Source organism: Labeo rohita, chromosome 5, assembly GCF_022985175.1.
Source record: "Labeo rohita strain BAU-BD-2019 chromosome 5, IGBB_LRoh.1.0, whole genome shotgun sequence".
NCBI lineage: Eukaryota > Metazoa > Chordata > Actinopteri > Cypriniformes > Cyprinidae > Labeo > Labeo rohita.
The window spans coordinates 22013540-22027677 of record NC_066873.1 but is presented as its reverse complement, the minus strand read 5'-3'; the positions used below and the strand labels follow the sequence as shown (position 1 = coordinate 22027677).

At 35.8% G+C, this 14138-nt stretch overlaps 1 protein-coding gene across 2 annotated transcripts in view; it reads left to right on the top strand.

Annotated features, from left to right (window-relative positions):
- The window catches only part of cfap299 (cilia and flagella associated protein 299), a 71168-nt gene that overhangs the window by 54688 nt on the left and 2342 nt on the right, over positions 1-14138 (top strand). For both annotated transcript variants that reach the window (XM_051109024.1, XM_051109025.1), the window contains exon 4: positions 6192-6334. In XM_051109024.1, the coding sequence (XP_050964981.1) occupies positions 6192-6334 (143 nt within the window). The remainder of the gene's footprint in view (positions 1-6191; positions 6335-14138) is intronic.

Here is a 14138-nt window from a genome sequence, read left to right as displayed (position 1 = left end):
TTCTACCTATTAGTTTTCTACTCTGTTAGCGCCACACAGTGGACATTTCTGTTGGAAACTGCAGTGGTATGTACTGACTGGTACGTATTCGCATCTCGCAAAAAAGTTCCCACAGGTATATTTTCGCCATGAGACCAGATTGCAAACAACAGTGTTGGACGATTTTAAAGTTGGAGGAGAAAATGAAATGGAATTTTTCATCCTACCCTACCTTTTTTGAATTTGGAGAAAAATCCTGGAATGTTTTCCACAAAAATCTTAATTTCTTTTGAGAAAGGAAGACATGAATATCTTGGATGGCATGGGGGATATTGGGAATTATCAGGAAATTTTAATTCAGGAGTGAATCAATCCTTTAAAGAGCCCCCCCAATTAATCACTGGCAAAAAAAAAAAAAAAAAAATATATATATATATATATATATATATAATATATATTAAATGAAATATTTGCAATTTATATGTTGCTTGGGGAAAAAACAAAAACAAAAAAACAGATTATTTCCAATCCCCATCAACTAAGAAAAGATGCTTTTTGCCCATGTAAAGTTGTAGTTACAGCATTTACCAGCAGGGGCTGTCTTAACCATGCTGCTAACCAGCCAAATCTTGACCCCTTGGTTCAAGCTGCCTATTTTGTGGTTTGGACTCTACTTGTTCAAATTCTGCTCCAGCACAGTCATTTTGCTTAGCTTTCTGCCCAACTGATTGCCCACTTTGCTTCCTCCACCCACGGCAGTGTCCACAGTTGTCGAGCCCCATCTCAGTCCTCAGAGTGGAACACCCGCTCTTTTCAGGGTGTTTAGTAGACGGCCAGAGGACACCTGCTCAGGCTCTGTTTATTTTCTTGCACAAACACCCAAGCAATGTGTTTATGATTGGAAAAGCCAAGCACATGAGTAAACATTTGCATAAATCCCATCTCCCTTCAACCTCCATATAAACAACCTTATTTTGTCCTTTCCTCCTTTTTTTCTTTTTTTGATGTACATTCTTTTCTTCTCACAACCACATAACTCGACACAATCCTATTTCTGTATTTCCCAAAAAGTCCTGTCACAGTTCCACCACCTGCTTTGAATTTGCTGTCCCACGGTAACAAGGTTTGATTACTTTCTTTTCTTTCCTTCTCTCAGTTTTGTCTTGCGAATATGTATCAAACTATTTTTAAAACTCTGAAATTCTCAAAGTAAATCCAGATTTGAATGTCCAGCTGCCAAAATGAGCAACCAGTCTCTCGGTATGGTTAAGTTGTACATTTTTGTTCCCCGTGCCAGGACATCTGTCTTCTGACACACCCTGTCATTATAAGAAAAAGGAAGCAGCATCTTTTGATTATTTTCATTCGTATTGCATACATTTTCACAGAAACTCTGTAAGTCTGTCAAAGACATTAAAAAAGATGTTGAACACTGCCAAATTCAATCATTTGTTGTAGCCACTCTGTGGTTGTGTGCTGTATTGAGATTTTTTAGGCATTTTGAACACACACTGATTGTAAGCTATAGGCTGAAATGTTCGAAAATGGGTTTGAAATACCCATTAAAAACTCTTAAATACTTCAGTTGTTCAGGAACTACTATTAAAGACATTAAATATTTTTACTTCTTCTGTGGTCCAAAGTTTCTTGCATATGTTGGCCAAATTTAAATCACATGTACAGAATTACAGCCTTCTGTTCATGCAGGCTAAGAAAATTCCTCAGGAAATGTGTGCGTTTATATATATGGGTTGTTGACGTGACATGGCATTTTCACTGTCCCGCAAGATAAAAATGAATATAATTAATATTGTCATTATTTAAAATGCTGTAAATCATTAGATATTTCTTTGTCCTACATGGAACTGTTGTTATAAAAGCTGCAGTGTTATTTAATTTTTTATATATATATATATATATATATATATATATATATATTTTTTTTTTTTTTTTTTTTTTTTGAGCCAGATGTCAAAATTGTCCTATGGTGTGACTGTCTCAGGCATGGTTAAAAAAATTACAACTTTTATAAATTAAAAAGAAAAGCATAAAAAATGTTAATAAATAATCTGTTTTAGTAAATGGCAATCATTTTTGCATCCATATATTTCTTAAAGTGTAGGAGCTTGATACATTTTGTCTCTGAAAACCACGTCCTGTGGTGTGACACCATATCCTGATTTTAAATCGGCCAGTTCTACAAAAAACTTTTATTAGCTGAAGGACCTCATTCATGGTCATGTTACTGAAGCCCCTTGTCAGTTTTTTGTCTCAGAATTGTTCAAATATTTAACTTTTTTGGAACCACTACAAAAGTGTTACGTTTTGTTGTCCTTTGGTGTGACACTCCTAAATTATATTTTAATTAAAAACTGTATGTTAAACTACATAATCATGGAAAATTATGCAAATGTCTCTTGCAAACCGTTAATGACAGATTAGCTTGGAATAGCAAGTCATTAATTTACACAAAAGGCTGAAACGTCTTATGGTGTGACAGAAAATGTCCTCCGGTGTGACGCCTGCTGTCACACCATAGGACAAAGATGTCACACCAGAGGACAAGGTCTCTTTAAAAAGCATTTTAAATAATTAAATAAGATTTGTTTGACTCCTTTATATTCTTTTTTGATCATTTTCAGTGTTCTTAAATGCAATGATTACATTAATTAAACTATTTTCTTATGTTTTTGCAGAAAACTTGTACTGTTACAAAGTGTGATGAAAATAAGTGTATAAGTATAAAATATGATACTTTTTTTTTTTGAAACCAAAAGAACTGAGGGAGAGAAATTAGTGGAAAACTGGAACTGACGCGGAAATATAGACAGAAAATTAACAGGGATCCACCAGAAGGGAGGAGATCCTATAAGAGAACAATGCAGAAAGTAAATATAATCAAAATCATGGCTTAAAAAGAGTCAATCATGTATCAGTAATATTTAGCTGTGCCGCAGATGCAGCAGGGGGGGCTAGAAGAGTGTCAGTAACATACTGATTGACTACAAGACTGCATTTTATTGATGAAAATTATTTTATTTTGTTTGAAAAAAACATGTTGGTATTGTTTGTATCAAAATGAAACTTTCTTTCTTATTTGACATGTTCAAAAATTAAAAAAAATACTTTAATAACTACCATTTCTGTCCTTTAGTGTGACATGATGTCCTATGGTGTGACGCAGATAAAGAAACCTTAATTTTAATATTTACCAACATATATATGTACGTTTGTGTATTCTTAGCCCTACGATAATGGCAAGTGGGTGGTTATGTAAGTTCAAAGGTGGTGTAATATCTGTGCTCTGACTGAAAAGAAAAATGTGCATCATGTTGCCACTTCAGACGATTTTTGTTTGAGGTCCTGTGACCCTGTAGAGTACTTCCAGGCTCTCTTAGTTTTCTAAAGGCCAAATGCGATTCTGGCCGATCCTAACAGAAGCAGAACACCTCAGCACATCTGGACTCACCGCTGCATCTATTACACAAGCCCCACTATGTGAAGTCACGTCCAAGTCAAATAAGCAACCTCCCTCCCCCCCCTCAAGGAACACCTAAAGAGGGACAAGGGTAAGGCTGCCAAAAAAAAGGACTCCGACCTCAAGCATTCCTCTCATCCAGGTCATGTTTTCATTACCCCGACAAATTTACACAGTTGTTAGTGATGGCCTGGGATTCCTCCTAAAGCACAGCCCACCAATAATAAACAGAGGCCAGCTGACACCCTCAGACACCTGCAAGCCTCCCTGACAGTGCAGGATTGTTCCCAGGCGGAGAGCACCAAGAGGCCCTGCTTTCCTCTCAAAGTGTTATCCATTCGAGAGGGTGCCACCATACCACCCTGACGCACACATCCGAGCCTTGAAAGAAATGCGTCACTGGTAAATCCTGCGGGGGGAAACATCGTCATGAACCAGCCAGACGGGTGATAAAAGCCGCTCAGTGTGTTCTCTTCACTCAGTGCCACACCGCTCAAGAGTGGGGTTGTGAGACTATCTCACTTTCTTGAGTCAAAACAGATACAGCACACTTATATTTTTGGATGTATTGCAGAATTGCTGTTTTTGACTTAGACTACTAAATTCATTTTTAGAGATTTAATTCTAGTTGATATGTGAAGATGATTATTTTTATTAAAATGTATATACTTGCAGTACTGTTCAAAGTTCAAACTTAATACTTATAAATTAATACTGTTATTCAGCTAGGATGCATTCATTTATGATTCATTCATGAATTTTGCTTGAGTACCAAATAGAATGATTTCTAAAGGATCATGTGACAATAAATACTGGAGTTCGCAGAAAATTAAGCCTGGCCATCACAGGAATAAATTACTAAAATATATTTGTTTTAGTTATTTTAAATCATTCATTAATCAATCATCATGCATCATTCATTAAATCATCAGTCAATAAGATTTTTTTTCCAGAAATGAATACTTTAATTTAGCTAGGATGCATTGATCAAAAGCCTTAAAAAAGTATATAACTGTTTCCAAAAAAATATTAAGCAGCACAAGCACAGCTTTCTTTAACATTGTTGAATTTTGCTTGAGCACCAAATAAAATGGAAGCGGTTCTCGATACCCAACCCTAATCATGTGACACTGACAATAGGAGTAATGGCTACAGAAAATTAAGCCAGTCCATCATAATCATCGTGAATAAATTGTTAAAATATATAAAAATACAAAAATGTTATTTTAAATTGTACAAATATTTCGCAATATGTTTTTACTGTATTTTTGATTAAATAAATGCATCCTTGGTGTCCCATAAGTGGTTTCAGTAACACTTTACAATAAGGTTTATTAGTTAACATAATAAGAACTAAGAATAAATTATACTTTTAAAGCATTTATTAATAGTTCATTTTAATTTCAGCATTTACTAATGCATTATTAAAATTACAAGATGTATTTGTTAATATTATTAGTTACTAACATGAACAAACAATGAACGACTGTATTTTTATTAACTAACATTAACAAAGATTAATAAATAGTGTAATACATGTATTGTTCATTATTCGTTCATGTTAGTTCATACATTGACTAATGTTAACAAATGACACCTTATTGTAAAGTGTTACCGAGATTTCTTTCAAAAACATCTTACTGATCCCAAACTTTTGTCTAAATAAATAAATAAAGTGATAAATTGTTTAGTAAATTAAAAAAAAAAAAAGTAGGCATGGTAGCAATACGTTGTGTATCCCTATTAATGTAGGAAGAGGCAAAGACCAGATTGTGTTTTTGTTAACAATAGTTTTTACGGTCAAAGCAATTTTCAACCCTTTTTAGTTAATTCTTTACTGACATAGTCTGTAAGTAGTGTATGCTCGTAAGAGGCTGTTTCTTTATCGGGTACAGTAAAACGGGAAACTTCTTGAAGGTACAACACCTGTTCTGTTAAACTCCGGGAAACTGATGGAAACAGTCAGTTCCACAGATCTGTTTTTATCGCTTTGCCTGAGGACTTACGAGGGCGAGAGGAAACCTTTCTGCCGTCGTATGACTGTGGGCTAGAGGGTTTTGATTCTTCTTTTGCAATCGAAAGATGATCTCCAATCCTTGCTCTGCCCACTGTAATTCCTCACCTTTGCCTGATGATTTCTTTTCAAGGCTGACGGGGGAGCGCAAAAGCCACAGATAAGGTAGCTGGATCAGCCCCTGGCCAGCTGTGAACCCGATAGCATCTGTTTAAAGCATCTAAAGCAGGACCGTTCCTTTTCAAGTCTGCAGCGCTAGTTATCTCACTTTTATCCTGCACATGTAAGGGAAATCCACAGATGGCCAGGGATCTGATAGAAATACAAATGTGATATCATTGACTATGCTATCAAAAAGGGGTGATTTCACAAAAGAAGTGTGACTCTGTCTCTCGCTGTCTCTTAGAGGTAAACAGACAAGCCAAAACAAAGATCCTCTTCACAGCAGATGTGGTTGGAAGTTATTCTTTCATCATTAGCATCCAGACAAAACAACTGCTGACTGAACTCTGAACTGTGCGGTGTTTCTGTCTTCCATTCTGAAAAACACTCTAAAAAAGTGATTCATGTTATAGACTGTACCACAATTCAATTATTAAAGCATTTGTAACAGAATCGTCCCGATTCCAATGATTTATGTCTCTCCTTTGTCTAGTTTGTCAGTATAGCATATTGCGCTCCAGATTATTTATACAGTATGTCCTCCTGTTTTTCTTGCAGTCCATCATTTTCATAAGGGACCGAAATTCTCACGGACAGGAAATATCTGGGTATATAGACTACTCCCACCGACTAAAATCTGAAGACTTTGAACCATATTTCAGTGGAAAGAAAAGGCTTATGCCAAAAACAACTGACTTAAGGTAAGCCTACTTATATTATGACCCATCCGTGATGATTTCCAGTTACTATTGTTTTAGTAGATACTGCTACTGAACATCTCAGAGGTTAGATGTTCTTAGATTAATGTGCATGCATCCTTCTGGTCTTTGAAGCATTGGTCTCTTCCCTCTCTAAAATATCAATATGCGTAAAATACAGTGAAAGCAAAACAGACTTCCTGTTCATAATGGAGGAGGCACCTTTTTTTAATATCCTGGCCAGTGCATGAAAATGGAATGTGCAAGTACATTTTGAATAATGCCCTTTTTATCCTCTAATATTAATATTAGTCAAATAGTGATCCTCTGTAAACCAAGTTAGGAAGTCATAGCCATCCAAAAAGAAAGTACATATCACTGACCTTCATAGAGATTTCCAGTGCAGTTTTTTTGTTGGCTAAGATTCATTTGAGATTAGTAAAAACAAGCATTGGAAATATATTAAAGGTTAAGTGTACTGCGCTGTTTAAAAAATTTGGGTCACTGCAATTTTTTAGGAGAAATTTAGACTTCATTTAGATTCAACAAAGATGTATTAAAATGTTACAAAAAATGTCTGTTATAAATTAATGCTGTTTTTTCTTGAATCTTGAAAACAAAAACATTTAAAGAACAACTTCCACTTCCAGAACAACAATTTACAAATAATTTACTCACCCCCTTGTCATCCAAGATGTTCATGTCTTTCTTTCTTCAGTCGTAAAGAAATGTTTTTTTGAGGAAAACATTTCAGCATTTTTCTCCATATAATGGACTGATTTGGTCCCCCGATTTTGAATGTCCAAATGCAGTTTATATGCAGCTTCAAACGATCCCAGCCGAGAAAGAAGGGTCTTATCTAGCGTAACGACCAGTTATTTTAATAAAAATAATAGAGTTTATATACTTTTTAATGCCAAACGCTTGTCTTGTCTTACTCTGCCTGGACTGTTTTTGTTTTGGTTCATGAGAGTTAGGGTATGTCGAAAAACTCCCATCTCATGTTCTCCCTCAAGTTCAAAATCATGCTATATCACTGTTTTACCTTTTTTGTTAAGGATATTTGATTTTCTTTGCATGTTCGCTTTGCAAAGACTGGGTCGGCACTTCTGCAGCGAAGTAGGATGATTTTTGAATTTGAGGGAGAAAATACGGTCTGAGTTTTTCAACATACCCTAACTGTCTTGAGTCAGAATACACAGAGTTCAGGGAGAGCAAGGCAAGACGAGCGTTTGAGATTAAGAAGTATTTAAATTGTATTGTTTAATGAAAATAACAGATTGTTTCGCTAGATAAGACCATTCTTATCTTTTTTTTGGAAGTTCAAAATCGGGGCACCATATCAGTCCACTATACGGAGAGAAATGCTGAAATGTTTTCCTCAAAAACGACTGAAGAAAGAAAGACATGAACATCTTAGATGACAAGGGGTGAGTACATTATATGTGAATCTTAAATGTGAATTTTAATATATTTTAAAATATAATTTATTCCTGTGATGCAAAGTTGAATTATCATCAGCTGTTACTTCAGTCTTCAGTGTCACATGACACTTCAGAAATCATTCTAATATGCTGATTTATTATTAGAATTATCAATCTTGGAAACAGTTCTGCTGCCAGATATTTTTTTTGGAACCTGTGATTCTTTTTTGCAGGATTCTCTGATAAATAACAAGTTAAAAAGAACAGCATTTATTCAAAATATACATCTTTTATAACAATGTAAATCTATGCTATTGCTTTTTATTAATTAAACACATCCTTGGTGAATAAAAGTATTGATTTCTTTCAGAAAAAGAAAGAAAAAAAATGTACTGACCCCAAACTTTTGAACTGTAGTGTATATTGTTAGAAAACCTTTCTGTTTTAAATAAATGCTGTTGTTTTTAACCTTTTATTAATCAAAGAATCCTGAAAAAGTATCACAGGTTCCAAAAAAATATTTTCAACATTGATAATAAAACAGCATATTAGAATGATTTCTGAAGGATCATGTGACACTGAAGACTGGCATAATGATGCTGAAAATGTAGCTTTGTATTACAGGAATAAAATATAAAATATATTCACATAGAAAACTGAAATTGAAATAATATTTCATAATATATTTCAGTTTTTCTGTATTTTTGATCAAATAAATGCAACCTCGATGAGCATAAGAAAAGTCTTTAAAAACATTTAAAATCTTACTGATGAGTGTACAGTGTATATATAAGTAGTAAACCCAAAAAACAATTTGTTCAGTCAACTTAAAATAATTTGTAACCTGGCTGCCTTGAAATTTTAAGTTCAGTCAACTCAAAAAAAAAGTTTATTTAACTTGAAATGTTAAATTATACTAAGTGACAACTTAGATATTTGAGTTGAATCAACTTAAAATTTTAAGGCAGCTGGGTTACTTACCCATCTGTTAAGTTTAGCAAACACAAATAAAAAGTTGTTACTTAGTACAATTTACTAAGTTAAATAAACTTATAAATAAACTTATTTTAGTTGACTGAACTTAAAATTTTAAGGCAGCAGGGTAACAACTTATTTTAAGCTGACTCAACAAATTGTGTTTTTTATTTTTTACAGTGATACGGTCTGTAATAATACATATATTTAAGATTAAACTAAATGCAGTCATTTAATATTGTTTTTTTAAGACATCTAAATCTGGTATATCCAGCATGCAAGTATAGCCAGGCATGTTTGTGTTTGTATATCCACATCTTAGCTGCCACAGCACATGATCTAATCAGAGTAAGTGAAGGAAGTACACTACAGCATAAGCATTCTCATTTCCTGTGTACTCACAGCCCCATCTCTCTTTCTCTCCCTATTTCTCTTTTAGTCCCTTTCTCTCTCTCTCTTGCTCTCTCTCTGTTCTCTCTTTCCTCCACCATCCTTCTCACGGGAACAATAACAGGCAGTGCTTGTGGTTGCCACTAAGATGGAGCAGATGCTGTGTTCTTCCCGTACAGATGCATGAATCCACACTACAGCTGACAGACTTTGACTGCCTGACCACAAAAATGAAAAGTACAAAAGTCATGGCCACCAGCTGAGGACAATCACCAAACCTTTAGTAATATAAAAGAAAAGCCGTAGCTATAGATGGATAAATGGATTGAAAGTTGGATAGATAGATATTTAACCCTTTTTTTATATAGAGAAGACTGATTTCTTTGGTTATACTGACTCAAAGCAGCATCCTTACAGATTTCTCACTAATTCTAGGTTACAAACCAGACTATCCTCTTTCTCCTTGATCCACAGAGTTACAGCTGGTGGATTTTTAAAGCACTCTTAAAACACTCCATCAGGCTTTAGTTTGGTAACCATGGAGCACTGAAGCACACAAACATCCTTTTCTCTGTCAGTATAACAGTAACAACACAGACCTGTTATTAACAGCACAATAATTGTTTCCACAAAGCCCAGGTCTTTCACACATTAGTAAGTTAGTGTGGGTGGGGTGCCATTAGCTGCACTATGAATATTAAGCATTTCATGTTACCAGGTGACATCCCTGCAGGCACAAATTGGGACCAAAAGTGCCAAAGAATATGTCCAAATCACATGTGTTGCCACACTCATGCGTTTTCAATCATGAAACGAACAGACCCAAATGCTCAGAAAGCCCAGCCGGTCTTCGAGCTTCCTCCGACTCGAAAATTTAAAGGCTTTGGAGCATTTTTCTGCCCATCTTTTCATGTTCTCAGTTAAAATATCTCACATCTGTCCTGTTTCTTCGACCAAAAGTAAGTGGTTCACCATTGCATAAAAGTGGTCAACCCAAAAATGCTAATTGCTATATGGCGTTTCAGTATAAATAGACACAGAAAATGCTGTCAAACCTTATTTTAAAAAGGAGGAAGTGAATATGCATCCTGCTTCTAAGTCCCTCACAAAGTTTTACATTTTGTATATGTTACAAACCATATGGAGAGAAGGAAAGGGAGGACTAGAAAGTTTGATCCAAAGGCAAACAGAACAATTTCATGCCATTTCAAGCATCACTGTATTTCTCCACAGAATCTGGCTCTTTGTGAGGGTCTGCTATGTTTACCGTGACGGCAGTCACTCCGATGGCAAGTCTTTCCTGTGATGCAAAATGGCAAGCGGAGACTCTGCGAGGATGTTAATTTTCAGACCATTACTTTTTGTTTACGCCTTATTAGCCAGTCTTTTCATTTCAGGCTTTCTTCTGTTTGCTTTGGTGACCAGCACCATGGTTTCTGGTCACCTTGACAGGAAATGGCGGACAGGGAAGTGTGAGGTGTCTTTCCATCGTGCGTTCTCTCTCTGACACACAGAGCCATATGTAATGAATTATGATAAGTTCTTTCAAGATGGTACAGCTATAGGATGGGCCTACAGTGCACAAAAAAATGGGCGTTAATCATTTCCTTTTTGTTAGGTTTAAAGAAGAGCTGATCCAGAGCAAGTTTTGCAAGAAACTTGCAACTGTCTTCCTGTGTTTTAGGACTCGGAACGTATGTTTAATTTGGATAAATACTTAACACCACAATGACATTAATCTATGATCTAGATAATAGACATGTTAGTTATTTATTAGATGTCTCAGTGTCCAGATATCCAAGTGTTTTTATACTGCACCAGGGATTGCTACTGAACCAAATCCTCCATGGCTTGAAATCAACCGAATGAGGATCGTATCTCAAAGGGCAATGATTTATATCCTTGAGGTTAAGGTCATAACTTCTTATAAACAGCATCTGTAAAATGTTTTAGTAGCATTGCAGCAATACAAGATGTAGCTTTGGCTGACGTCCACAGTGTTATCATGACAGAGAATGAAAAGCTCTTGCATCCATGTGCCTCTCCCTTGGACTTATAAAGAGCCTCTCCCCAAAGTCCAGCTTTGTTCTTGGACCACAAACTACTGCTTGGGAAAAGCTGAGGTCCATTTGAGCAACCCTCGCTGCCTCAGAGTGTGACATTTGGAGTTGGTGTTTCTGCAAAGCAGCTGTCTCCCAGCAGTCGAGCTAGTGATGAGAACCACTAACACGGGCCAGACAGTCTATTTTTTTCATTATTGCTCATTGCGTGCGTTAATTACGTTTCGATCTATTCCCATTGCCATTTTTGAGTGGCCTGCTGGGTCTCAATCCTTACATTGATCAGTGCAGACAGAGGAATTTTTTTGGTTGTAGCTGTGAGAAAGTGTTTTTTTCCCCGTTAGCATGGAATGTCTTGAAAGCTTTGTGTGAACATAGATTTTTGAAGCTAGACATCTATTCTTGAACATTTTCAAATAAATATCCAACAGCCTCTGTATTCAGTTAGAGGAAAACTGATATGTCAGTGAAACTTTTGTCCAGCAAGCCAAAGGCTAAAATAGTAAAATGGCTGCCTTTCCAAGTAACAAACCTTCCTTTCAAGAATTTGTATGAAAAATTTAATCACGTACACTGTGAGGAAAACATACACAGAAAAAGTACTGGTAATTATCTGTTAGGTTTATAGACATTTCCTTTAATCATAAAGCACAACACAATACAATGTGTAAGTCAGGTAAAACACCTGTGCAAAATCAATAGAGACATTTCTTCCTATTTTTAAACAGTACATTGTGTCCTTTTTTACAAACTTGACAAAATAGTGACAAAATATACAAATCTTAAACATGTTTTACATTTACATTACACCGTGTTTTAGCCCTTAAACAGGTCATGAAAGAAGTAGTTCACTTCCAAAACAAAAATTTATAGATAATTTACTCACCCCCTTGTCATCCAAGATGTTCATGTCTTTCTTTCTTCAGTCGATAAGAAATTATGTTTCTTGAGGAAAACATTTCAGGAATGTTCTTGATATAGTGCACTTCAATGGTGCCCCCAAGTTTGAACTTCCAAAATGCAGTTTAAATGTGGCTTCAAATGGCTCTAAATGATCCCAGCCAAGGAAGAAGGGTCTAATCTAGCAAAACGATCGGTCATTTTAGAAACAAATTGACAATTTATATACTTTTTAACCTCAAACGCTCGTCTTGTCTCAACTCTGCGATGCACATGCATAGTCTGTGTAATCCGGGTCGATAGAGTTAGTATATGTCGAAAAACTTAGTTTTCTTCCCCAACTTCAAAATCATCCTACATTGCTGCAGAAGTACCAACCCAGCGTTCACAAAGTGAACATGCAAAGATCAAACGCCAAAAAAAAAAAAGGGTAAAACAGTGATGTAGGGCAATTTGGAAGAAAATTCTTGTTCTAGAAGTGAACTGATCCTTGAACTGCCTTTTTATTATTTTGTACTGTTCTCTGAGGTCCACTTATAATGTTATCAAGATTTTAATATCAAAAACACCATAATTTAACAGTAATAAACAATTTCCTGTCCTTGTTTTGACCCCCTCATCAGAACGCTCTGTTTGAATAGGCGTGGTGGATTGTAGACTCACACCCACTGCTATGATTGGCTAACACTTGTGTATGTTTGACAGCCTGCGTCCTTCTTAGATAGACGCATATATATTCAGTACATATCAAACAATCTGTAATTTCAGACAAAGAAATAGTGACCACATAATACAAACAGTTACTCACACTTGTGTGGTGAGACATTACTGTCTGATACAATATAGTCGGCACAACAGTGTCTTTTAGTTTCAGTCTTTCTGAAAATTCTGCATCAAATTGTGCCTTGTTTGTAAACAAATAAAAAAACAAAGGACCAAGTTGTCACAGACATGGTCTGGAACTTCATTTAAAATAATGTTGGGATCAGAAGGAAGGCAATGCAAAGAATTTTTCCACAACTTGGCACTGCACAGCGTCTTCTTGTATTTGGAGCCGTCTTTATTGTTTGGTTTCCACGTAGACTTGCGTTCACCTCTCTTGTTATTTACACTTCATGTAAATTGGTGGTTGGGGCTAAACAAGCAGCGATGTAAAAGCAGGCATTGGTCTTCTTCTTCGGAGACAGTGTTTAGCCACACTATTACATCATAAAGTGGCACATTCCACAACCTGTCGTTTTGGCAGATTGGCCTTAAAGGGCCTTAAAGATTTTTTGATTAAAATATCCAAAACCCACTAGAACAGTTAGATATATTTTGCTGACTTGTGTACTTACATTATTCCACAAGTTTCGAAGAATGTTTCAATCCAGAGAAATAAGCTATTTTAACTAGTGACATGGACCATGTCCTCCTTGCGTCGTCTGCTGTTGACATCATACACCCTCGATTTTCATGTTTTATTTTGTAGAAAACATAGAAACCCCAAAGACACTTTAATATGTTATGGATTTTATTAGACAGGTGACGAATATAACAGAGTAGCATTATAACAGAACCTTCAACACACTCAAATGTATGTAGTATGATAAAACAGCAGTTTTACTTCACATACGCATAATAAAAGCTCTGCTGCTTTCGCGCCATGTATCTTGCTCGTCCTTCATTAGTAGCTGCTCCAGCAGCATCATTTCGCTTCCACTACTTTCAGCCCCACCCTGCTTCAAATTACAGTGACCTTAATAAGTCTTTAATACATTAGCTCATCCATGAACGTGATTTCTGTCCGAGTCCCAACGGATTGCATCAGCTGTGGGGATGAAGACTACAACTCCCTTGATTTCACGCTGAATCACGACGTCATCAGACTTCTTTGTTTGTTTTGAATATGCACCCTGTAGCGGCGAAAACGTACATATTGTGCCTTTAATAGAAGCTGTATTTAGAAAGTCGAAAGTTTTTGGTTTTGAAGTTTACAGGATGTTTTTATAATACAATGACCTCTTATATGTCTTTAAGGGATTTTGGTTTCTCAGCTCATGACCCGTTTAAAAAGTA